General features: G+C 48.1%; 1 protein-coding gene across 16 annotated transcripts in view; it reads right to left on the bottom strand.

Moving 5' to 3' along the window:
- The window catches only part of CDK20 (cyclin dependent kinase 20), a 39305-nt gene extending 24944 nt beyond the window's left edge, over nucleotides 1-14361 (bottom strand). For 4 of the 16 annotated variants that reach the window (XR_007401109.1, XR_007401118.1, XM_025423607.3 and 1 more), the window contains exons 1-8: nucleotides 14053-14357; nucleotides 13594-13707; nucleotides 11475-11663; nucleotides 11136-11257; nucleotides 10885-10947; nucleotides 10029-10152; nucleotides 9605-9760; nucleotides 4473-4510 (exon numbers count right to left, since the gene is read on the bottom strand). Coding sequence is in view for 13 of the 16 variants with exons in the window: in XM_025423607.3 (XP_025279392.1) it covers nucleotides 4473-4510; nucleotides 9605-9760; nucleotides 10029-10152; nucleotides 10885-10947; nucleotides 11136-11257; nucleotides 11475-11663; nucleotides 13594-13707; nucleotides 14053-14127 (881 nt within the window). In the remaining 3 variants the exon portion in view is untranslated. Of the gene's footprint in view, nucleotides 1-4291; nucleotides 4511-7988; nucleotides 8549-9604; nucleotides 9761-10011; nucleotides 10153-10884; nucleotides 10948-11135; nucleotides 11258-11474; nucleotides 11664-13593; nucleotides 13708-14052 lie in introns of those variants that run through there. The other 12 variants (XM_025423608.3, XM_025423610.3, XM_025423604.3 and 9 more) reach the window with 8 other exon arrangements.
- Nucleotides 14362-25360: the final 10999 nt, after the last annotated feature.

Genomic DNA, 25360 nt, shown 5'->3' with positions numbered 1-25360 from the left:
TGATTGGATAGGGATTTCCCAAATGCCGAGAACTACTAAGTCTTCTGGTCATCACCAAAGGGATATGTGCACCAAAGGCATGCATTCAACACTCAGCAAGGCAGCTGACAACTATACACTAGCCTTCACTTCCTATGTGCACAGAATCTCAGGGTTAGCCAAACACATGAGTTTACAGCATTCTTAGGTCTTCTCTGAATTTGTGCACACCCCTGTTACACGTGCCTTGGCTTTCAGATTCCTAGGACAGTATCAGGGCTTTTCAAAGCCCAAACCCCCAAAGACATCACCTTCTCAGCTTTCCCTTTTAAGCTTTTTGGTTAGCCTACTATTTTCTCAACTACTGTCCATCAGCTCTGAGAGCCACAAAGGTAATCAACTGTCTGTTATTGTTTTGACAAAAGTCCCAAAGTAAAGGCTTTCCACATTGAATGAACTCCAAGTCAGACCAAATAAAAACAGTTTGCCCATGAAGTCTTCCAAGAAATACCAGACAGGTTAAATAATGACAATTTTCTGGGAATGAAAATCCAATCTCATTTTTTCCCCTTCTAGTGACTGCCAGGATTCTGGTTTCACTGTGTGAGCTTTTTTTTTTTTTTTAATTTTTATTTATTTATGATAGTCACAGAGAGAGAGAGAGAGAGAGGCAGAGACACAGACAGAGGGAAAAGCAGGCTCCATGCACCGGGAGCCCGATTCTCCGGGATCGCGCCCTGGGCCAAAGGCAGGCGCCAAACCGCTGTGCCACCCAGGGATCCCTGTGTGAGCTATTGATATATTCAAGGCTAACACAGAACTGGAAGGGTTATAGGAAGCAGTCAAGAAAACTTGCTGTTCTAAGCTTCCAATTTTCTTTTCTTGAACACTTCCTAGACTACTACAAGTTTCTCGCTCATTTCCAGTTCTGAAAAAGTTGATTTTGACAATTTGTGTCAGTTTTCTCACTGCTTTTATAAGAGGAGAAAATTTTCAAATCCACAATTTTCCAAGAGTCTGCATTCTGAGCTTCCATGTGACTACTGTCAATTCTATGACAGCACCTCTCTCATCAGGTTTTTAAGAAGAAAAATGGTACCCACACTGTAGAAAACTACAGAATCTCCATCTACTCTGTGGTCACCAAAGTGAGTGAGACATGGCTCTTGCCATAGGGCACTCTGAGCCAGGAGTTAGGAGGATAAGCAAAACAAAAGTTCATGGGAGAAGCATGACATTTCAGAAGGGGCAACGTGTGATATGGGAAATGAGCAGAGAGAGTGGACTTCTGGCTGGGAGAGGGCGGGGGGGGGGGGGGGTGCGGGGCGGGCTTCATGGGCAGAGGCTTCCAGCATGATAGTCCCCAGAGCTAATGTGGCATCATGTGGCTCCAGCCAAGCACTCCTATCTCACAGAGAACACAAAAGGGGTTAGGTGGGAAATTCATGGCTCATAGCCCATGGCCGCAACAAGTTCAACACACAGTCATCATAGCTTCTCCACTCACTGAGCACCTCCTGCCTGGCCCTGTGCTAGCACTAGGGACCTTCTAACACGCTAAGAAGAATCCAGTGCCCATGCTGGATGAAGGTTTTACTGTGCTTGCTGGAACTCCAGTAGTAGAGTAGTATAGTATACTGGCAGCCTCTGGGCACAACGGACAGACGCCCCTGGATTATTTAGTTTGGGTTGCAGAGGATTAACCCACATGGACTAGCAGCCACACTTAAAAAATCCTAAATTTTCACATAAAAATCAGGAAAAGGCAGGTGGCCTGGCTATACGGAACCTAAATTCCCACCTGATAAAATTTGTCTGGAGCTGCATAAACCTGTCCCCTTTAGATAAAAACAAGCTCTCAACTTCACCATCTCTTTTTATCTTCTCAACGTTGAGACTGTCAATTACCTCATATCACCACTCCTTATGTCATTGGTTTTGAGTTGAAACAAAGGAAATTTCTTGTACCTGTATCTCAATCTAAAGAGTGTGAAAACAAAAACTAAACCAAGAAGATAAAGTGGCTTAAGAAAAAGGGAAGAAAAAAAAAAAAGAAAAAGGGAAGGCGGCACAGTTCTTTGCGGAAGTAAAGTCTATTTCTATGTATTTATGGCTATTATATACACATCAAACCTTAAGTAGGAACCATGACCATTATTTAGAAAAAATAAAAAAACAAATGATTTGGCAAAAAAAAAAAAAAAAAAAGGAAAGACAGTTGGTCAAATGGTTGACTCTTGATCTCAGTTCAGGTCTGGATCTCAAGGTCATGACTTCAAGCCCCACACTGGATTTAAAAACAAAACAAAACAAAACAAAACAAAGGCAGACCATCAAAAAGCCTGAAGTATGAATATGAATAAAATATGTGATATGCCTCTGATTTTCAATATATCAAGTGAAAAAAATACTGATACCAAAACTTTTCAGATAGCAATAACAAAATGATCTGTTGTACACAACAGAAATTATGTACCTTAAACAAAAGCAAATATTTGTTTTGTGATCTTACTTCTAACCAAAAGCTAATGTTCAGTGTGTTTAAGAAAAAGCAGAATTTAAAAGGTTATAAGGCATTAAAAAAAAAAAGGAACTTGCAGCATTCTTAGTTAAAATTATACAGGACACATTAAAAACATACGACCAGTTAACTACACTCATTTGCTGTCTCCATAAGAATTTCTAATGGGTCTAGAGAACTTAGGGGCCTGGTGGACATCACAGACACAGCCTCAGAAATGATACATGAGGGACACCTGGGTAGCTCAGTGGTTGAGCATCTGCCTTTGGGTCAGGTCATGATCCTGTGTCCTGGGATCGAGTCCCACATTAGGCTCCCTGAAGAGAGCCTGATTCTCCCTCTCCCTGTGTCTCTGTCTCTCTCAGTGTATCTCATGAATAAATAAAATCTTAAAAAAAAAAAAAAGAAATGATATATGCATGTGACCACAAAAGACAATGTTCCTGAAATGCTGTTGTCCCAGCTCCAGAAACATAAACCCAGTGTTTTTATAAAAACACAGTTCAAGGACACAATGCTGAGGAATGACTTCATGCTAAAAATTTTAGCACCAAACAGTATGAAATAGTAATAAACTGAAACCCATTTGTGACCTGGCTCACAGAAGCCAAACCATCTACCTGAGACACCAGAAACACAACATAGTAACAGGACATATGGGTGGAGGGTAGGTGGTGAGCTGCTGAAAGTATGTTTTGAACTTACTCCTGCCAAAAAGAAATTCCTCTCCTAGCTTAGCAGCAAAGATGAGAACAAACCCCAGGGCTGGGGCTGGCATCTTATTTCAACATGTGAATACTGCTCCACTAGGTCTTCCACGAATGCCCACACCAATCAATGAGTCAATTCATTTATTTCCTATGACACAAAATCATTAAGAATCATATTTGAAGAGACATAATCTTGTCCACTCCATAGAGAAATTAATTTCCAAAACTGAATGTTCTATCTAGAGTACATTCTCCAAACTGTAGTGATGAAGACTGAAGCCCAACAAAAGTTCTCAAAACTAAAGGAATTAGTATCATTTTTCTAGCTAACATTCATTAGCAATAACAAGTGAATGAAAAGCAACAGACGCTGTAAGACACAACACTAAATGTGGCAAGAATTCCCAAATATCTCAATGCACAGTTATTCTGAAAACAAAACCCATCAAGCAAGGATTCCCTCCATGTAGGCCCCTTCATGTAGGAACAGCTATAGTGGCTAAAACGAAATACAGCTCCCAGTTAACAATCAAGGCTACAGTCTGTCTTATATTTAGCAACAGATAAACAATCTGACAATCTGACACTCCTTTCTTGGGACAAAGGCAGTCATGTGCCCAAGGAAAAATAATGAGTAAGAAAATGTAATAAATTAATGATTAAAATATTTTTTATCTTCAAATTTAATTTTTGATTTTTTAAAAAGATTTGAGAGTGAGTGTGCATGCAAGCAAGAGCACGATTGAGGGGTTGGAGAGGCAGAAGGAGAGGGAACAGCAGACTTCCCACTGAGCAGGGCACCTGACGTGGGGCTGGATCCCACAATCATGACCTGAGCCAAAGGCAGACACTTCACTGACTGAGCCACCCAAGTGCCCCTTGTTTTATTTTATTCTAATTTCGTTTGTGCTTATACAGCTATGTTGTTACACCAAAGATGAGTTCAAATAAAAGCAGTGTATAGACTTGCCTTCTGTCAGCCAACTGTGTTCATTTGCTATATATTTCTGCCCGAGTCTGGTACTCCCACTGTATGTCAATCTCCCATGTGATTTAAGAAAACTCTTACATTCCCACATACCATTTAAAAAAGAGTATCACAGGCCTCGTGACTGGGGGAGGTGGTTTCCTGCTGCTAGGTGCTTGGATGGTCCTTTCTTGTGTACTCGTCAAAGCCAGAAATGCAGTGCTCAGAACACTTATCCAGGACACCCCTCACCTGGAACACTCTCCTGACCACGTTTGGCTTTTCCTTCACTCACCTCCACAGTTCTTTGGTCCTTGAAACCTCATTCCAGACCTAGAACAAGAGGGCAGAGAAGAGAATGGTCAGGCTTGCTTGGTGCCTCGCTTGCTAGGCACTGAAGGGGTGGAGAGCTAAACCAGACTCACTGTCTGCAGGCAAGAAAATTCATTCTTGGGAATCAAACATATTTGCACGATCCAATAAAAACAACCAAATGAATGGAAAAGGAGAAAATGGCCAGTTCGGTGGAACCAAGGGACTCAGAAGTGACTACAGATAAAGTCCCCAGAGGCTGAAGCATTCCGGGGAGAGCCAGGACCGACCACTCGGCAAAGATGTGAAGGAGAGAGTGTTCTGCCATAACTGGAGTGCTGGGTTCTGGGGAAAGGAGCGAAGATCTGCTTAGACCCAAATCCCCAAGTCCTATTGTTAAAACCTGGGAAGCCACTTGGGAATCAGGGATGGCGGAGGGCAGGGTTAAGCTGTTGGAGGAAGATCGCCCGCAGCTGTCAGAAGTTAGAGCTGGAAGCCAGGGCAGAGCAACAGGCCCCAGAGGCTGCTGCAGGGAGGAGGTGAAGGCCCAGGCCTGGAGGACACGGAGATGCCCAGGGGTAGAATCGCGCGTGGCCTGGGGCGCGATGGGGCGCTGTCAGCCCTGCTCGGTTAACTGCCCCCCCCCCCCCGCCACGCGCATGCACTGCGGAGAGGCTCCGGTGGGTCGGGGGGGGGGGGGGGGGGGGCCGCAGCCCCGTCCTGGTGCTCCCTGGCCTCTCCAGCCTGGATTCTGAAGCTTCGATGGGAACCACTGCGCGGTTGTCCGCGGTCCCGCCCCACGGAAGGCCTCATCCCTGGAACGGTGAAAGGAAGCCCCCTCCCCTGAGCCCAGGCCCCACTTCCACTTCACTTCCACAGCCCTTGCTCATTGGCTGGGTCAAAGGTCCTCGGTATCTTCAGCAGGAATGTGAAATGTCTATTTTGCAAAAATCAAGCCAAGTCAGGCACGAAGTTCAACACGTTTTCCTTCTCTGTAGCTCCCGGTTCAAAACCCAACTGAGACCCCTTCCCCAGCTACGGAACACGCCCCCCGCCGCCCCAGGCAGCCCCAGCGGTGCGAGCAGCCAGATCCAACCCCAGCCGGTGGGGACCATCGGGAACACGCAGGGTCCTCCCTAGTAAACGGGATAGAAACCCGGTGTTTCACGTGACACACTCTAAACGGGTCAGAGAACTCAAGTAAAAGCCTGCGTAGGGACCTCTCCGTAAAGGACGTGAAGACGCGCGAGTTAATGAGGGCCGGCCCGGGACGCCGGCGGGGCGGGGCGGGGCGGGGCGGGGCGCGGCGGGGCGGGGCGGGGCGCGGCGGGGCGGGGCGCGGCGGGGCGGGGCGGGGCGGGGCGGGGCACCGCACCTGTCACCGCGGAGCCGACGGCAGCGGCGCTCGCCGCAAACCGCCCCCGGCCCAGCCCCCTCCCGCGGGGTCAGAGCCCTCCGTCCGCCAGCAGTCCTACGGCCAGCGCCGGGCCCCCGCCGCGAGCCCCGCTCCCCGCGCGAGCGCAGGCCCCGACCGACCCTCACGCGCGCGTTAGCCCGCCGGGGCCCGACCCCCGCTGTGGGCGTCCTGACTGGACCCTGCGGACACTGCGGGGTCGCTCGCGGGCCCCGCGGCGGAGACTCCAGGACGTTCCAGGAGCAGCAGCAGCAGCAGCAGCAGCAGGGGACGCGTTCCCCCAGCTGGTCCCCGCGCCCGGGGCCGAGGCCGAGGCCGGGCGCTCGCTGTCCGCGCACCGGGCAAGGAGGGTCTGCCATCGCCGCCTCCCGGGGGGAAACAGGCCCGAGGAAGGGCCGGCCGTGAGCACGCAGGGACTGTAAAGCACCGCCTCCGCCCGGGACACAGCGCGCTACCTTGTCCACCTGGGCAGCGCGGAGCAGGTCCCGGGCCTCCAAAAAGGAGAAAACGTGCAGCAGCTCGTGGAGCCCAAGCTGCGGCTCCATCTTCCGGGCCGCCCAGCCTTTCCCGCCACGCCCTCTCGCGCTGCCGCTCCACCCGGCCAAGCCCCGCCCGCCCGGCGGCACCCCGCTTCACTCGGCCAAGCCCCGCCCAGCCCGCCGCGCTTCCGCCACCCACCCAAACCCGCCCATCCCGCCGCGCCTCCGCTCCGCTCGCCCGAACCCCGCCTATCCCAGCGCACTTCCGTCCGGCTGACCGACCCCGCCCATCCCGCTGCACTTCCGCTCCGCTCGCCCAAGCCCCGCCCATCCCACCGCACTTCCGCTCCGCTCGCCCAAGCCCCGCCCATCCCACCGCACTTCCGTCCCGCCAGCCTGAGCACCGCCCATCCCGCCGTGCTTCCGCCACTCAGGCAAGTCCCGCCCATCCTACGCACGTCTGCCCGGCCGACCAAACCCGCCCCGCCCCGCCCCGCCCCCGGCCGGCGGCCTGCTTCTCCGCATCCCGCAAGACTCCTGCTCCTCCGGGTCGGCCCACTTCCAGGCAGCTCTCGGCCCTGGGCAGTGGTCGGTCCGCCCGCTTCTCCCCTGTCTTCACTTGCGCCTGGCCGCCAACCTCGGCCCTCGCCCTGACCCGGGCCGGGGACTTGGCTCTCTCACCAGGTTTGGTCCTGCCCCCGCCCCTCCGCATCTAACCTCAGGCCCGCTGTCACCTGCCATCCACCCTACCGGAGACCCCGACCTTCCTTCCCCTGAGCCTGGCACGGCAGCCTCACACTCCCAAGTCCTGGTACCGCAGTGGTCGAGGTGCGGGGGACAGGCTGGAATCCACGGAGCGGACGGAAGCTGCGGCTGGAGACCCGGGCTCGCAACCCCCGAAGGTTGCAGCGGGGGCCGCCGGGTCGTGCCTTTACCCATGGGCTTGGATGGCCAGTCACCCGCCCTCAGTCCTCAGCCACCCACGTGAAAAGCCAAAAAGAGGTTTAGGAATAAGATGGCTACGTTGCCCCGCTGTTGTCAGCTCTTCTTGACTCAAGGCGGCACCGTCCCAATCTCCCGATCGTTGGTTGAGCCCTATAGGAAGCCTGAAGTCTAATGGAGTCTTTCCCTCTTTTTTCTCTTCTGTGCCCTCTCCTAACCCTTCTATTTCCGTAAATATTGTACAAACAGCTGATCTGATCTTGTAAGACAACAAACAGGGCTGACTGGGCTTGTATTTGGAGTTACTGAATTAACACAGGAGCTGCTTAGATATAGAGCTTAGACACAGAGCAAGACAGCTCTGTATCTAAGCAGGTGGCACCTCTGGTCCTGGTTCACCCTCATCCTCAGTGTAGAGATGTTTGTAAACCGGCTCAAACCTGATCAGTCCCCCTACCTGAGCCATCCCTGGGCTTGACTTCTGTCCCCTCGCCTCCAAACAGGAGCACGTGCCACTGCATGAAGCCCCCAGGACCAGAATAGCCCTGAGCGGGGCCACTTTCCAGGTGACCAAGGAGAATAACAGCCAGGATTCCAGGCCACTGTGGCCACATCCCACAACAGGAACAGAAGAGGGGCAGACACTAGGCAAAACTGCCCGGGCTTTTCATAACAAATCTCAAAACTGAACTAGCTTTTAATGCCTCTGAAAACAGAAACAAAACAAACCTGCCCTCCCACTCATTTCAGTATGAGGACATCTTACAGGCTGTGCTCCTCTGATGGCTCCAGCAGGACGGGCCCTGACCCCGGCGGCAGGGCGCCTGGAGAACCAGTACCATGGCAGGTACAGTCTCTGTCCAATGGCTGAGTCCATAGCACCCACAGGGGAGGCCAACGGTGTAGGCTACGGGTCTGCTCTGCTGGAGCCGGACCGGACATGGAGCAGACCTAGCGTGGCTGGGTGGAGGCCATGGGAGGTTGAGTCAAGCTAGGCAGACTGAGAAACCTGAGGGGCCCAGAGTCTCAGCCCTCTGGAATGAAGGGCCGAATCAGCTCTGGGTTCAACAGCGACTCTTCGAGAGGCCGGTCCACACGGAAGTCATGGACGTGGGGCGGCCCTGAGTGGGCTTTGGGGGCAGGTCCCCCTGGGCGCTGGGGAATCGGCAGCTCCGAGGGGTGGGCAGGCAGGGGAGCTGTGAAGAAGTACTGGTGCAGGAGGGCCTGGCAGCAGCAAGCAAGAGACAGCAGAAGGCAATCAGTCACCTCCCCGTCCCAGCCCTAGCTCACTTCCCTCTGAGGGGTGAGCTGAGCCTCCCGCAGATGCTTGTTCCCACATGTGCACGTCTGCTCAGCTGGCCCACAGCCCTCTAGTGCTTAGCATCTGAGCATGTTCCAGAGGCTGGCAAACAAAGAGCTGCCCTCAAGTCTTCCGCGGGTCCCGGGTGCGGGTGACCAACAAGATGAAGAGGAAAGAGACAGGGTGTGTCATGTGACTAGTGCTGCGGCAGCGGGGACAGCTGAGGGTGTGGGACACCAGGGAGGCTGCCAGCCTGCAGAGCTGTGCTCAAGGCCCAAGGACACGGAGGGCCTGAAGCCCAGGGGAATGAATGAGCATGGGGCAGGAGGTGGCAGGGCCACAGAAGTGTGTGACCCCTGCGGACCCCTAGAACCTGGGCCTCTGCTGAGAGGGTGCCCCAGGAGAACCGCACAGGGGGTATGTGCAGCCCGCCAGGCAGAGGGCACCCTGAACAGGCAGCAGGCCATGCGGGGTGAAGGGGTGCTGGGCTCACTGAAGGAAGCACTTAGACAGCCTCCACCCACGTTAGAGGGACTGATGACGACAGAACACACCCTGTCTATGCGGGTGCTGAGGGCAGGGTGGGGACATGGGTACACCGGAGAGCAAGGCCCCCTGCACTACTGGCTGTCAGCCCATGATCTTCCCCTCCTTCCCTGCCACACAACCTACCCTTCTAGGTCCCCTGCCAGACCTCTGCTCATCATTTCTCTTTGAAAAACACCTCTGGTGCTTACATCTCAGCTCCCCAAAGTCAAGCCCAATCCTCCGCCCAAGGCCTCAAGACGACACAGGTGTATACAGAAGTGGAGCAGCAGCAGTTGAAGGGATGAGGGAGCCAGTCACTGGTAACCCAATGTGCTCTTCTGCAAGGTGGGCAGTGCCCCTGGCCTGCCCATGACCCCATGGTCCTAAGGGGCCTCCCCCCTTGGCTTCCAGGGCCCCAAGTGAGGAGGCTCGGGGGAAGCAAGTACCAGTACCTGGGAGGCAGAAATGCGCTGGTGTGGGGGGTAGAGGAGGAACCGCCCCAGCAGGTCCAAGGCCTGGGGAGACGCATCGGGCAGCACCTCCTCCAGGGGCACAGGCGCCTGCTCCTTGAAGGAGATCTTGTTGTAATCGGGCAGCTCCGTGATCTCCTAGAACCACCATCACCAGCTTATGGCAGCCGCCTGCCCACCCTCACCCAAGATTCCTGAGGTCCCACACCCCCTCCTGGACTCAGGCCCCTGCGCCAACGCCGGTGTGAGAAGTGCGAGTGTGCTGGGGACACAGGGACAGGCCAGGAGTATGTGGGGCCAAGGAGGCATGGGGCCAGGAGGAAGAGCGTGGGGACGGGCAGTCCTGGCTGTCAGGGGAAGGGAGGACACCTGCCCCCACCCTTCCCCACCAGGAACTCCTGCAAACCGGCCAGACTTGAGGGCTAGGGGTGCCCAAGATCCGAAGCACGCAGCAGAGCTGTTCGATATCATTCTCCCCAGGAAACAAAGGCGACCCGTTCAGCAATTCCCCCAGGATGCAGCCCACAGCCCTGTGGATACAAACTCAGGAGCTCGGTCACCTCACACCAGGACACTGGCCTCCCCATGCCAGCTCGGTCACCTCACACCTGGACACGGGCCCGCCCACACCAGCTCGGTCACCACACACCCGGACACAGGCCCACCCACGCCAGCTCAGTCACCACACACCCGGACATGGGCCCGCCCACGCCAGCTCGGTCACCACACACCCGGACATGGGCCCGCCCACGCCAGCTCGGTCACCACACACCCGGACACAGGACCGCCCACGCCAGCTCGGTCACCTCACACAACACACAGCACCCACATCCCATCCTAGGGCCAAGGAACCACAAAACAGCACAGATGCTTCATGTCTAGAAACAGACTTATACACACACACCACAAGCCTAGAACACAAAACACATCCACCTCCCGATGAGCTTACTCTCCTCAAGCCTAAAACACACAGCAACACCCTTGACAGTTCTGAGACTCCCCAGAGCCTCAATTTCTGGGACACAGAGCTGCTGCCTCACCTTCTGAGGCACACTTCTCAAACACCTGCTAAATCTCAAGCTCCTAGGCATGTCTACACCATCCGCCCCCGAATAAAGGTCAGGCCTCTGGACAGCTCCCGTCCTGGGATAGCCATCCCTATCACCTGCGTAGAGGATCCACAGGCCTTGAGCCTCAGACCACCCCCCGATCCCAGCCCAGGAGCTTCCCATCTGATCACACTTGACCCCCACCCAGCTCACCATAGGTCGACACCCTGGTCATACTGGCGGGCGCCATACAGCAGCTCAGGAGCTCGATACCACCTGTGAGGAGGAAGGCAGGCAGTTACAACCAAGCGCTGGCCTGCCAGAGGCTGTCTGGAACAGTCACCCAGCCCCACAACAGCCTGATTAGCAAGGTCTGAACTGAAGGTCCAGAAGCCTCTCATCTCCAGTGAGGAGGCCGGGGCCCGTCCATTGCCACGTCCTGCCTGGGAATCAGCCCTCCCTACCTGGTGGCCACCTGGTGCGTGTAGAGACGGCTGCCATCTGGGGAAAAGACCCGGGCCAGGCCGAAGTCCGCTATCTTGAGCTGGCCTGAGGCACTGATGAGCAGGTTGGCTGGTTTCAGGTCCTGAGCACACCAACGGAGGCATCAGTTCCTCCAGATCCCCCAGAGGGCAGGAGGGCCTGGCAGGCTAAGCACGGGTCAGCCAGGCCCCCACCCTCTCCACGACCACTTACTCTGTGGTGTGGCCAACCCACAGGTCCTGTCCCCCCAACCCCCTCCAACCATGTCTTCTTCAAGGGCTGGGCCTGCAGGTCCCACCGCAGCAGGCACGGAGACTGACCCGATGCACGATGTTGTTGGCATGACAGAATGCGACACCCTTGAGCAGCATCTGCAGGTAGCTCTTGACCTGCGCCTGGACCAGTGGCCTCTGGGCGTGGCGCACCACCTCAGCCAGATCCGACAGCATGAACTCGAAGGCCAGCACAAAGCCCGCGCCGTGAGGGAACACAGCCTTCAGCTGCACCACCTGCAAGCCAGGCATCTTGTCAGCCTCGGACCCACATGGCCCGGACCCTCTCGGGGACCCCCAGCCCTGACACAGGACACAGCAGGTGAAGTGATGTGAGATCTGAGGTCAGAAGGGAGTTCAGGGCTCCCTAGGTGCTCCCCTCTCTGGAGAGAAAGCAGGTCCCCACCCAATGCTGCACTCATTCAGAGGAGGAGGCTGTAGGAAGGGCACCAGGGCAGTGTCCGGTGCTCCCCAGGCCAGGAACTGGAAAATCACCCAGGGTGTCTGTCTCTCTAAAACACGCATATGCACAGACACACACACACACACACACACACACACACACGCACGGAACAGGGCTCCTGCGGTTTCCTCTACCTAGGGCCATCCAAGAGCCACATCCCATAAACATCCCGAGGGCCCACGGGTGGCAGGGACCAGGTGGCACAGCGGGGAGTAGGAGCCAGGCCTGGCAGGTCCTGAGGGCCAGAAGGAGCTCACAGCACAGGGACACAGATAGATGACACGTAAGCAAGCAAAGTGCCTTCCCCTCCCCACCCAGTCTATCCTGGTTCTGAGGGCAGAGAGAGCATAGAAGGGTCAGAATAGACCCTGAATAGAAGGTCAGAGCAGAGGCAAGAGAGACAAGCACAAAGCCTGAGGTGGGAACAGGAGGCTGGAGGGACAAGAACATGTACGATCCTTTAGGGGAAGGACATCTGCTCTGCTCTGTGCTGTGGCCCGGACAGTGCTCATCACAGGAGACATTCCACAAGTTATGTGGAATGAATGAAAAGAGGGGCTGGGGTTCTCTTTTCATGCAGGGATGGATTCCACCAACACTGACAGTGGGGAGGGTGGCACAGTGAGGAGGCAGCTCTGGTGACCGGGGCTCAACTGTGGGCAGTTTTACGGTAGAAACTGCAGGGCTGCTGATGCAAGCTAGGAGCCCATGTCACCAGCCTTCTGACAGACCCTCCACCCCTCCCACATGTGTGGTCTACAAGCCCTGGAACTTTCCTCAAGAAAATGCAAATAGCCTTACTGCTGGTTGTCACGCTTTGAAAGTAGCACACAATCATTCCGCAGATTGCACACATACATCCAGATAATAAATTATAAAGAAAAAAAAAAACCAGAAAAATCCTATCACCTACAATCCACCTTACAAGTACTTTCTATCCCACTTCACAACAGATACAGCAGATACGAACACCTATTCAGATCTATATACACATTTTTATACAAAACTAGGACATACTTTTAGATGTGTTTTATAAAAAGTTTTACAACATGCTTTTGTCATATATGATACATACATCATGGACATCTCCAGAGAATAACAAACAAGTAGGAGCAGGACAGGGTTGTCACTCCCCAGGAACAAGAAAAAGCCCCAGGAAGAGTAATGAGGTTGGGGGTGTATGAGTCCCTCCCCCGTGCCCACAGTGCCTCCAGCCCCATCACAGCACAACGAGGCCACATGGGCCCTGCCATCGCTGTGCATCTCCCCCAGGAGCCCAAAGGGGACCCATGCCCAGCACGAGGTAGGGCCTATGGGCGGACCCCAGGCTAGAACACCTGGACTCCTCCAGCAGAACCGGGCCAAAGCCTCCACGGACCGCTGCGCGTCCACAACAGGTGGATGAGCCTCCTCCCCTGGCCTGAGAATGCGAGATCCTGAGATGGGCCTTTCGGAGAGCAGAGAGCTCAGAATGACACCCAACCTAACACAGGTAACCCAGCCTGCAGAACAGAAGCTCAACAGAGGCTGTTATTATCATTACAAATTACCAAATGTTTTATATAAAGAAGTCAGTGACTAAAGAAATGAACGGGGAATGACATTAAGTGGGGGGATGAGGTGGACAAGACAGGGAGGGAGGCAGCGGCGCAGGCGGAGCCCTTCGCAGCCCAGGGCCCAGGGCCGGAGCCCAGCGCCACTCACGTGCTGATTGTCCTCGATCTCCTGAAGCGCCTTGATCTCCCGCAGGGCCTGGTTGGGGATGCCATCCTCCAGCCGCCGCAGGGCCACCTTCTTGAGGGCCACGATCTCCCCGGTCTGTGCGGGACAGAACGGGACACCGCAGTCCATCCCCGGCTGGAGAAGCGGGTGCGCCGACGGGGCGGGCGCCGTCGCGGGGGTGGGAAACGCCCCCACCCGGTCCGGGAGGGACGCGAGGTCCAGCCCGGGCCCCAGCTGATGGCAGCGCAGCGCTAACAGCTCCGAGGCTTGGACTCCCCGGGGCCCTCGTGGGTGGCTGGGCGGCCGACGGCGCCCGGGCCGGCCCCCACTCAAGGGGCCAAGTGGTGGGCGCAGAGCCCGAAGCGGGGCAGACGCTGGCCCGGAAAGCGGGGGCGGGGCGGGCTCTCCGGGCCGGCAGCTGCCGGAAGCGGCCCAGCTCACCTCCACGTGCTTGGCCTTGAAGACGACGCCGTGCGCGCCCTCCCCGATGCGGCCCAGGATGCAGTACTGGTCCATGCCCGCGGCCCGCAGGCCCCGCCCCGCCGGCCACGCGGCTGCCTAGCAACGGGCTGCCTCCCGGCGCCCGGCCGGGGAGCAGACAGCAGCTGGGGGCAGCGGCCGGGCCTCGTTGGCGCCTTCGCGGGCCCCCCCGCCCAGGCCAGGCCGCGGCGCACTTCACTCGGGGGCAGCCTTCGTGCGCGGAGGGCGCCGGCGCGGGCGCGGAGGAGCAATGGCGCCCGGGGGCCCCTCCTCGCACCTCCCAGACGTCACGTGACCAGCGGCGCGGGACACGCAGCGGGGGCGGGGCCGCGCAGCCCGGGGCGGGGCTTCGCGGCCAGTTGTGCGGGGCGGGGCCGCGCGATCGCAATAGGAGGGCATCGTAAGTGGGCGGGGCTGCACCTCTGGGGCGGGGCCTCCTGGCGACGGGGCGGAGCCTCCCGGAGAGGCGGGGCCAGCTCTGCACTGCAGGCGAGGCTCTCCACCCGGAGCTGGCCTTGCCAGTTCCAAGGACACTCTGCAGCCAGTGATGCTGGGAGCCCAGTCCAGGGCCATGTTGTGAAAGAAGCGTTAGTGGGACCTCCCTTCTGGAAGGTTAGTTGGCCACACGTAGAGACATCTTTTAAAAAGTTCGAACTCTGACCTGAAAGTCCCATGTCTAAGGCTTCTCATGAGGAAACATTTGGAGGAATTTGCATGAGTGATTCTAAGGAAGTGCATATCATCGAAGGATGTTGACAAAAAACACAAGTTGGTCTTAAACCCCTGAAAAGATGCTCAATCTCACACACAACATAAATGCAACATAATCTCCAATTTTCCACCTAACAAATGACTAAAGATCCTAGCTCCAAGTCTATTAACCAGGCTATGGGAAAACATATGAGCTTTTATACATTGCTGGTAGAGGAGTGTGACTTGGAAATGCTGATCAAGTTACAGATGCATATCCCCTTGGACTCAGCAAGTCTACTTGTAGAAATCCCCCAACAGATACACTGCACACACCTGAGATGACATACGCAAAGTTACTTATTGCAGCCTTGTGTGGAAGGCAAAAAATTGGAAACACCACAGATGTCCATCAGCAGAAGACTGCCTAAATGGTGGTATACCCATCCAATGGAATATATGGCTTTAAAAATTAATGAGGATGCTTTTTTTATGTGCAGTAATAAGACTTCTAAGATATATTGTTTAGTTAAAAAGGCAAGATGCAGAACAGAGCATACGGTGTGCCCCTACTTGTGTAAAGAAAAGAAGAAAAAGTCTAAATAATGCCTATTCATCCATTACAGGGTATCTGCAACGATACTCCAGATTTCATGATTGCAATCACCTGGTGGAGGGCCTAGAAGGATTGGGTACAGGGTAGGAGGTAAATTTTTCACTGGCCCTTTTGCATTCTCTGATTTTTGAACCATGTCATTTATCATTTTTTCAAAAAGACAAATATTGAGATGCCTGGGTGGCTCAGCAGTTGAGTATCTGCCTTCAGCCCAGAGCATGATCCTGGAGTCCCAGGATTCAGTCCCACATCTGGCTCCTTCCATGGAGCCTGCTATGTCTCTGCCTCTCTCTTTGTGTGTGTGTCTCTCATGAATAAATAAATAAAATATTTAAAAACAACAGCAAAAACCCAAAAAGTAAATATTTTCTGGCTCAGAAGTTCCACTTTTGTTTTAAAAATTGCAGAAGAATGCCTTGATATCCATACAAAGATGTTTACCCTGTTTGATGATAGCAGAGGTCAGAAAATAACCCAAAAATCCCATGGAAGAATGGGTAGATAAGTTATGGGAGTACCTTAGAATGGAAGGCTTTATAGCTATTACAAATGGTGAGGATAAATACAATGTGCCATGGGAAAAGAATGGTCTTCAAAAAATAGTCATTTGAAAAGTTGTATTAGGAAAAAAATGTGTATTGACCCAAACCTCACAACACACACAATAACTGATTCCAGATGGACTGAAAAACTAAGTATGGAAGGTAAGCAATGAAGTTTTAGAAAAAAACCCAATATCTTTATGACTTTGAGTTAGGTAAGATTTTTCTTAAAGAGGTTATAGAAAGTACTAAAAGGGAAATTGAAAGCACATAAAATGAGAAATTGGACTTTACCAAGAGTAAGAACATCTGTTCTTCAAAAGACACCACTAGAGAATGAAAAGGAAAGCCACAGAAAGGGAGAAGATACTAAAATACATACATATATAATATATTTATTATACTAAGGCTCCTATCTAGAACTTATAAAGAAGCAGACAACCTTACTGGAAAAATGGGCAAAACCTGCAGTAGGCACTTCACAAAAGGCAATACCCATATAGCCAATATATGTTTGACAAGGTCTGTACTAACTTCACTAGTCATCAGGAAATTTCAAATTAAAACCATTAATTTTACTGGGGCACATGGGTGGCCCAGTTGGTAGAGCATCTGGCCCTTAATTTCAGCTCAGGACATGGGATTGAGCCCAACATTGGGCTCTGTACTCAGCAGTGAGTCTGCTTGCCCCTCTCCCTACCCCTACTCAGGCCCTCTCTCTAAAATAAATAAATAAAATCTTAAAAAGAAAATCATAATTTTACTGTAACCACCAGAATCATTTAAATTAAAAAGATAGACAATACCAAATGCTGGCAAAGATGTAAAGTAGCCAGAATTCTTATATGCTGCTGATAGGAGAGCAAGTTCATACAACCACTTTGAAAACTGTTTGATATTATCTTTTCAAAATCATGTGGAGATTTTACATATTTATAGATAGATGAGAGAGAGAATGCACATACATATAAATAATCTAGTAATTCTACTCCTAGGAATTTAACTTGGCTGAAGTACATATGTATGTTCACTATAGACATACAGCACAGATCCATAGTAGCAGTCTTTAATAGCCCAAACCTGGAAACAACCCAAATGTCTACAGTAGAATGGATAAATAAATTGTGAAATATTTGACAAATGGAGTACTACACAGTAATGAGAATAAACAAAGCATCACCCCTGGCAACAACATGAATGAATCACAAACCCAATGTGGAACAAAGAAGCTAGACACAAAAGAATGTAAAATGGTGTGCCCACTGTGGAAAATAGCTTGGTGGTTCCTCAAAAGATTAAAAGTAGAATTGCCATATGATCTAGCAATTCTACTTTTGGGTATATATCCCAAAGAATGAAAGTGAGATCTTGAAGAGATATTTGTACATCTATTTTTATATCAGCATTATTCACAATGACCAAGAGGAGGAAGCAACCCAAGTGTCCATGAACAGACGAATGGATTTTAAAATGTGCTATATATGTACAGTAGAATATTATTTGTCCTTTAAAAAGAAGGAAATTCTGACACATGTTACAGCATGGCTAAACCTTGAGGACAGTATGCTAAGTGAAATAAGCCAGTCACAAAAAGACAAATACTGTGGATTCCACCTAGAATAGTCAAAATCTTAGCTATAGAAAGTGGAATGGTCAGTGCCAGGAGCTGGGAGGGAGTGGGATGGGAAATAGGCAGTTATTGTTTAATGGGTATAGAGTTTCAATTTTGCCAAATGAAAAGTTCTGGACATTGATTCCTAATGATATAAATACACTTAACACTACCGAATTCTACACTTAAAAATGGTTCAAAAAAAAAAAAAAAAAAAAAAAAGAAAGAAAGAAAGAAAGAAAAGAAATCATCCAGATGGTAAATTGTGTATTTTTTTTTTTCTCCACAATGAAAACTTTTTAATTAAAAATCTATGAATTGAGTATGAGGGAGCTGTAAGACAATAATAGTGCTTCTAACTTTTAGGAGGAGAAAGAGCACAGGGCTGAAAAAAATTACAATAAATAATGACAGAAGGCTTCGCAAATTTTGGGGAAAAGATAATGTACAGATCTAAGAAGCCGAGTGAGCCCAACCAGAATAAATTCAAAGAAATCCATGCCCAGAAGCATCATAATCAAATTTTTGGACACTAAAGGGAAAAGAAAAACACTGGAAAGCATCCATAGAGAAATGTTACATTGCCCACCCAGCGCTCCCAGAGCACATCTCTAGTCTCTGTGATATCTCATTTATATCATTTATCCATAAAAAGGGAATGAGGCCCTGATGTAATGATATGGATGAACCTTGAAAACATGCTAAGTGAAAGAAGTCAGATGCAAATGTCACATACCATATGATTTTCTTTTTAATGTGAAATGTCAGACTAGGCAAATTCATAAGAGATAGAAAGTAGATTAGTGGTTGTCCAGAGTTGGGAGAAGACAGGAATGGGGAGTGACTGCTAATGGGGAGGAGGTCTTTTTGGAGGGTGATGAAAATATATTCTGGTTTAGATAGTGGAGATGGTTGCAATCTTGTGAATATTTAAAAATCTTGTCAATATACCAAACATCACCTAAGAGTACACTTGAAAAGGGGAATTTTATGGTATGTGAATTATATTTCAATTTAGAAAACAAAAACTTTGGCCATCCTTTTTTAGGTCTATCCCTGAACTCTGATCTGTTCCGTTGATTTTTGCATCTATTTGCCTGCCATTACCACACTGTCTTGATGGCTGCAGCCATATACAACTCCTTACAATTGAGAAGGGTGGTTCCTCCCTCCTGCTTTATTCTTCCTTTTCAACACTTTTGAAAATAGCTATTCTAGGTGTGCCTGGCTGGCTTAGTCGGAAGGGCATGTGACTCTTTTTTTTTTTTTTTTAAGATTTTATTTATTCATAGAGACAGAGAGGGAGAGGCAGAGACATAGGCAGAGGGAGAAGCAGGCATCATACAGAGAGCCTGACGTGGGACTCGATCCAGGGTCTCCAGGATCACGCCCTGGGCTGCAGGCGGCGCTAAACCGCTGCGCCACCGGGGCTGCCCCAGGCATGTGACTCTTGATCTCAGGTTTGTGAGTTTGAACCCTGCATTGGGTGTAGAGTTTATTTTTAAATAAATAAATAAACTTTAAAAAATAGCTATACTAGCTTCTTTGCCTTCCCATATCTGTTTTTTTAAAGATTTTATTTATTTATTCATGAGAGACACACAGAGGCCAGAGAAGTGGCATTACATTGTTCAGATACCAAGAGAAAAATTCTGTATTCAGTGAGAAAATCCTTCAGAATAAAAGGGAAATGAAGACTTCTCAAAAGAAGGAAAACAGAGATTTTGTTGTTAGCAGACCTCATCTAGAGGAATTGCTAAAGGAAGTCCTTGAGACAGAAGACAAATGATAACAGAAGAAAACAGGGAATGTTGGGAGTGAAAAAGAGGAGTAGAATAGGTTAATATTTGGTGAATATGATAGCTGTTTCTTTTCCACTTGGACTTTAAAAATTGTTTGATATTTGAAAGCAAAACTTATAGCTTTGTTTGAAGTGGTTCTCAAGGTAGTCACAGATAATATTGAAAATGAAAAGTAAACAATTGTTTAAAAAAACTTTTTAAACAATTGTTTAAAAAAAACCTGGGTGGTTCTGTTGGTTACATGACTGCCTTCGGCTCAGATTATGATCTCAGGGTGCTGGGATTGAGTTCCACGTCGTTATCATCGTCTTCCTCATCGCCATCCGCTCCCTGCTCAGCGGGGAGCCTGCCTCTCCCTCTGCCCCTCCCCTTGTTTGTGCTAAATAAATAAAATCTTTGGGGGAAAAAAGTGCAAGGAGCCAACCGAAAGAGCTCCCAATGGCCAAAGCTGTACCTATTCGACCAACAAAATAAATAATGTAGTATTGGATTATAGCCCCAAGTAAATGTCCATGGGTCCATAGTAATATAAATAAATGATTGAATAAAAAAACAGTTGGGGGATAATGGAAAGTATCTTGTGCAGGAGAATTCCAAGTAATTTATGTCGATGCTCTGATCTCAGGAGGTGCAGCCTGACTTTGCAGTCCTTAGTGTGGCTGGTACATTGTGTCTTAATGTCAGAGGACAGTATGGAAAGGGAATAAGAGGACAGGAGACCATCTCAGCCAGGATACCAAGGTCAACATCACCAGTGATAAGTCACACTGATGGTACATATCACTGATACATGGAGAGAATAGAACTTTACCTCCATGGTCGACCCCCTACCCCCAATCTCATAACCTCCATCTAACCATGAGGAAAACAACAGGCAAATCCCAATTTGGGGCAATCTACCAAAATGCTTGACTAACACTCCTTGAAACAGTCCAGGTCATCAAAAGCAAGGTAAACTGTCATAGCCAAGAAGAGCCTAAGGAGATGTAACAACTAAAAGTAACTTGTATCTTGGATGAAAACTTGGAAGAGAAAAAACACGTTAGGATAAAACTAAGGAAATCTGAATAAAATATGGGCAGTGTATCAATATTGTTTATTATTTGTGATAGATGTACCATATTAATATAAAATGTTAATATGCAAACTTCATATTATCTTTGCAGTTTTTCTATAAATCTAAAACTATTCTAAAATTTTAAAGTGTCCTTTAAAATATATACATAGGGGATCCTTGGGTGACTCAGCATTTTAGCGCCTGCCTTCAGCTCAGGGCATGATCCTGGAGACCGGGGACCGAGTCCCAAGTCAGGCTCCCTGCATGGAGCCTGCTTCTTCCTCTGCCCATGTCTCTGCCTCTCTCTCTCTGTATCTCTCATGAATAAATAAATAAAATCTTTAAAAAACAAAACAAAACAAATATATATATACATAAAAACATTAATCCAAGACAGCCAAAGTGGTGATATTAAAATCAGGCAAAATAGACTTCAGAACAAAGAAAGCAGCCAGTGTCAAAGAGAAGCATTATCATGATTAAAAAGGGTCAATTCATTAAGAAGATGTAATTTAAAATGTGTATGCACTAAGGAATAAAATTGACAGAACTGAAAAGAAAAATAGACATATCTTCAACTATAGTTGGAAGCTTTAACACTTTTTTCTCATAGTAATTAATAGAACCACCAGACAGAAAATCAGCAGACGTAGAAGAACTGAGCAAAACTATCAACCAGGTACCCCTAAGAATGTTTAGAGGTAGACAAGCTGATGATAAGGTTGATATGGGAATGCAGGAACGCCTGGGTGGCTCAGCGATTGAGTGTCTGCCTTTGGCCCAGGGCATGATCCTGGATTGCTCGGATCAAGTCCCACATCGGGCTCCCTGTATGGAGCCTGCTTCTTCCTCTGCCAGTGTCTCTGCCTTTCTCTGTGTGTCTCTCATGAATAAATAAATAAAATCTTAAAAAAAAAAAAAAAAGATATGAGAAGGCTATTTTTTAAAGTTTATTTATTTATTTAAAATAATGTCTACACCCAATGCAGGGCTCAAACTCACAAACCTGAGATCAAGAGTCACATGCCCTTCCGACTAAGCCAGCCAGGCACACCTAGAATAGCTATTTTCAAAAGGGTTGAAAAGGAAGAATAGGGATCCCTGGGTGGCGCAGCGGTTTGGCGCCAGCCTTTGGCCCAGGGCGCGATCCTGGAGACCCTGAATCGAGTCCCACGTCGGGCTCCCGGTGCATGGAGCCTGCTTCTCCCTCTGCCTGTGTCTCTGCCTCTTTCTCTTTCTCTCTCTGTGACTATCATAAATAAATAAAAAAATAAAAAATAAAAAAAAAAGAAAAGGAAGAATAAAGCAGGAGGGAGGAACCACCCTTCTCAATTGTAAGGAGTTGTATATGGCTGCAGCCATCAAGACAGTGTGGTAATGGCAGGCAAATAGATGCAAAAATCAACGGAACAGATCAGAGTTCAGGGATAGACCTAAAAAAGGATGGCCAAAGTTTTTGTTTTCTAAATTGAAATATAATTCACATACCATAAAATTCCCCTTTTCAAGTGTACTCTTAGGTGATGTTTGGTATATTGACAAGATTTTTAAATATTCACAAGATTGCAACCATCTCCACTATCTAAACCAGAATATATTTTCATCACCCTCCAAAAAGACCTCCTCCCCATTAGCAGTCACTCCCCATTCCTGTCTTCTCCCAACTCTGGACAACCACTAATCTACTTTCTATCTCTTATGAATTTGCCTAGTCTGACATTTCACATTAAAAAGAAAATCATATGGTATGTGACATTTGCATCTGACTTCTTTCACTTAGCATGTTTTCAAGGTTCATCCATATCATTACATCAGGGCCTCATTCCCTTTTTATGGACAAATGATATCCATCATATGAGCATAACTCATTTTGTTTATCCATTCATTAGGTGATGGACATGTTTTTTTAAGATTTTATTTATTTATTCATGAGAGACACAGAAAGAGAGAGAGAGAGGCAGAGACACAGGCAGAGGGAGAAGCAGGCTCCATGCAGGGAGCCTGACCTGGGACTCAATCCTGGGTCTCCACGATCACACACTGGGCTGCAGGCGGTGCTAAACTGTTGCACCACCAGAGCTGTCCAGGTGATGGACATTTAGGTTGGTTCCACTTTTTGGCTTTATTAAATAGTGCTATGAACATTTGTGTATAAGTTTTTGTGTGAAATTATGTTTTCAATTATCTTGGGTATATATGTAGGGGTGGAATTGCCTGGCCACATGGTAACCATGTTTAACTCTTTGAGTTGCTGCCACATTGTTGTCCAAAGTAGCTATACTGGCTTATATTCCCAGCAGAGGTATACCAGAGTTCCTATTTCCCCATATCCTTGCCAACATGTGGCCATCTTTTTTGTCACCCTAGTAACTATAAGATGATTTGATTTGTATTTCCCTGATAACTAATACTGTTGAGCATATTTTTTTGTGCTTATAGGCCATTTGTATGACTTCTTTGGAAAAATGTCTGTTCAAGTCCTTTCCCCATTATCTATTGGGCTATTTGTCTTTATTATTGACTTGAAAGAGTTCTTTATGTGTTCTGGATGCTACATTCTTATCAAATATATGATTTGGAAGTATTTTCTCCTATTCTGGGAGTTATCTTTTTCACTTTCTTGATAGTGTTCTTTGAAGCACAAATTTCATTTTATTAAGTCCAATTTATTTTTTCCTTTGGTTGCTTTTGCTATAGGCATCATACCTAAGAAACCACTGACTAATCCAAGACCATAAAGACTTACATTTTCTTGTAAGAGTTTCATAAGGTTAACACTTACACTTTAAGTCCTTGATCCATTTCAAGTTCATATTCTGACGTGGTGTGAGACAGAGGTCCAGCTTCATTAGACAACTGGGTATACAGTTGTCTCAACAGTATCTGTTGAAAGAAGTATTTTTTTTCTTCTTGCATTGTCTTGGGAACCTTATCAAAAATTAGTTGACCATAATATATGGAGGTTTTTTCTGGACTATCAATTCTATCCCACTAGTTTGTTTATCCTTATGCCAGTATCACCCAGTCTTGATTACTGCAGCTTTGTAGTAAATTTTGAAATCAGGAAATGTGGATCTTCTAATTTTGTCCTTACTCTTCAAGATTATTTTGGCTATTCTGGGTCCTTTGCCTTTTTATATTAATTTTAGGATTAGCTTGTTAATTTCAACAAAAAAGTGAACTAGATTGTGTAAGAATTGTAGTGAATCTGTACATAATTTGGGAAGTATTACCATCTTAAAGATATTAAGTCTTCTAATCCATGAAGATAGGATATCTTTCTTCTTATTTAGATATTCTTTAATTTCTTTCAATGACGTTTTGTAGTTTTTAGTGCAACATTGCTGGATTCACTTATTAGCTTTTACCATTTTCCTGTGGATTTCTTGGTGGTTTTTGTATACAAAATCATGTCCTCCATAAATTCAGATAGTTTTACATCTATCTTTTAATCTAGATGCCTTTCATTTCTTCTTGTTGTCTAATTGCCCTGGCTAGAACCTCCAGTAAAATACTGAGTAGAAGTGGAGAAATCAGACATGGTTGTCCTGTTCCTCGTATTAGGGAGAAAACTTTCAGTCTTCTAACTTTAAGTATGATATTAATTGTGGGATTTTCATAGATGTCTTTATTAAGTTGAAGAAGTTCCCTTCTAATCTTATTTTTTTGAATATTTTTATCCTGTAAGGATTTTGGATTTGTCAAAAAAAAAAAAATTTCTGTGTCTGTTGAGGTTAGCATGTGGAATTTGCCTTAATCAACACAGTATATTACATTGCTTGATTTTCTTATGTTGAACCCACTTTGCATTCCTCAGATACATCTCATTTAGTCATTATGTATAATGCTTTTTTAAAAAAACATCCTATATTTTTTAGAGCAGTTTTACATTCACAATAAAATTAAGGAGAAAATACAAAGTTCCCATATACATGCTGTCCTCATAATCACAAGCTTCCTCCACCAACAACATCCTGCTCCAGAGTGGTACATTTATTAGAATCAATGAACCAACAGTAACACTTCATTATTATTCAAAGTCTGTAGTCTGCATTGAGGTTTACTCTCAGTGTTGTATATTCCATGGATTTTGACAAATGCATGATAACATGTACTCACCATTACAGTATTATATCAGGGATCCCTGGGTGGCGCAGTGGTTTGGCGCCTGCCTTTGGCCCAGGGTGTGATCCTGGAGACCCGGGATCGAATCCCACATCGGGCTCCCGGTGCATGGAGCCTGCTTCTCCCTCTGCCTGTGTCTCTGCCTCTCTCTCTCTCTCTCTGTATCTGTCATAAATAAATAAAATATTAAAAAAACAAAAACAAACAAAATACAGTATTATATCTAATAGTTTCACTGCCCTAGAAAACCCCTGTGCTCATCTTGTTCATACCCTTTCCTCTAATCCCTGGCAAACACCAAACTTTTTACTATCTCCATAGTTTGGACTTTTGCAGGATGTCATGGAGTTGAAGTTGCATAGTATGTAGCCTTTTCAAATTGGCTTCTTTCACTTAGTATTATGCGTTTAAGGTTCCTTTATGTCTTTTTGTGGCTTGATAGCTCATTTATTTTTAGTTTTTTATTTTGAAATCGTTTCGGTATAGAAATACAAAACATGTTGGAACAAAAGAAAACACAAAGCATATAGACACATTTTTACTCCATGAGCTTCTCAAATCCTCATTTGTTCACCAATCCCCAAGATAAAAAATTCTTCTAAAAAATATTCAGCAGTCCCTGGATGGCACAGTTGGTTGAGTGAACAACTCTTGTTTTAGGCTCAGGCCCTGATCTCAGGATCTTGAGACTGAACTCCCATTGGGCTCTGAGCTCAGTGAGGAGTCAACTTGAGTTTCTCTCTCTCTCTCCTTCTCCTCCTCTCTGCACGTGCTCTCTCTCTCTCTAAAATGAATAAATAAATCTTTTTAAAAATAAAAAAGCAT

Source organism: Canis lupus, chromosome 1 (assembly GCF_003254725.2).
Source record: "Canis lupus dingo isolate Sandy chromosome 1, ASM325472v2, whole genome shotgun sequence".
Taxonomy (NCBI): Eukaryota; Metazoa; Chordata; class Mammalia; order Carnivora; family Canidae; genus Canis; species Canis lupus.
Note: the sequence above shows the minus strand (reverse complement) of the source record. Positions and strands in the feature narration are given on the sequence as shown.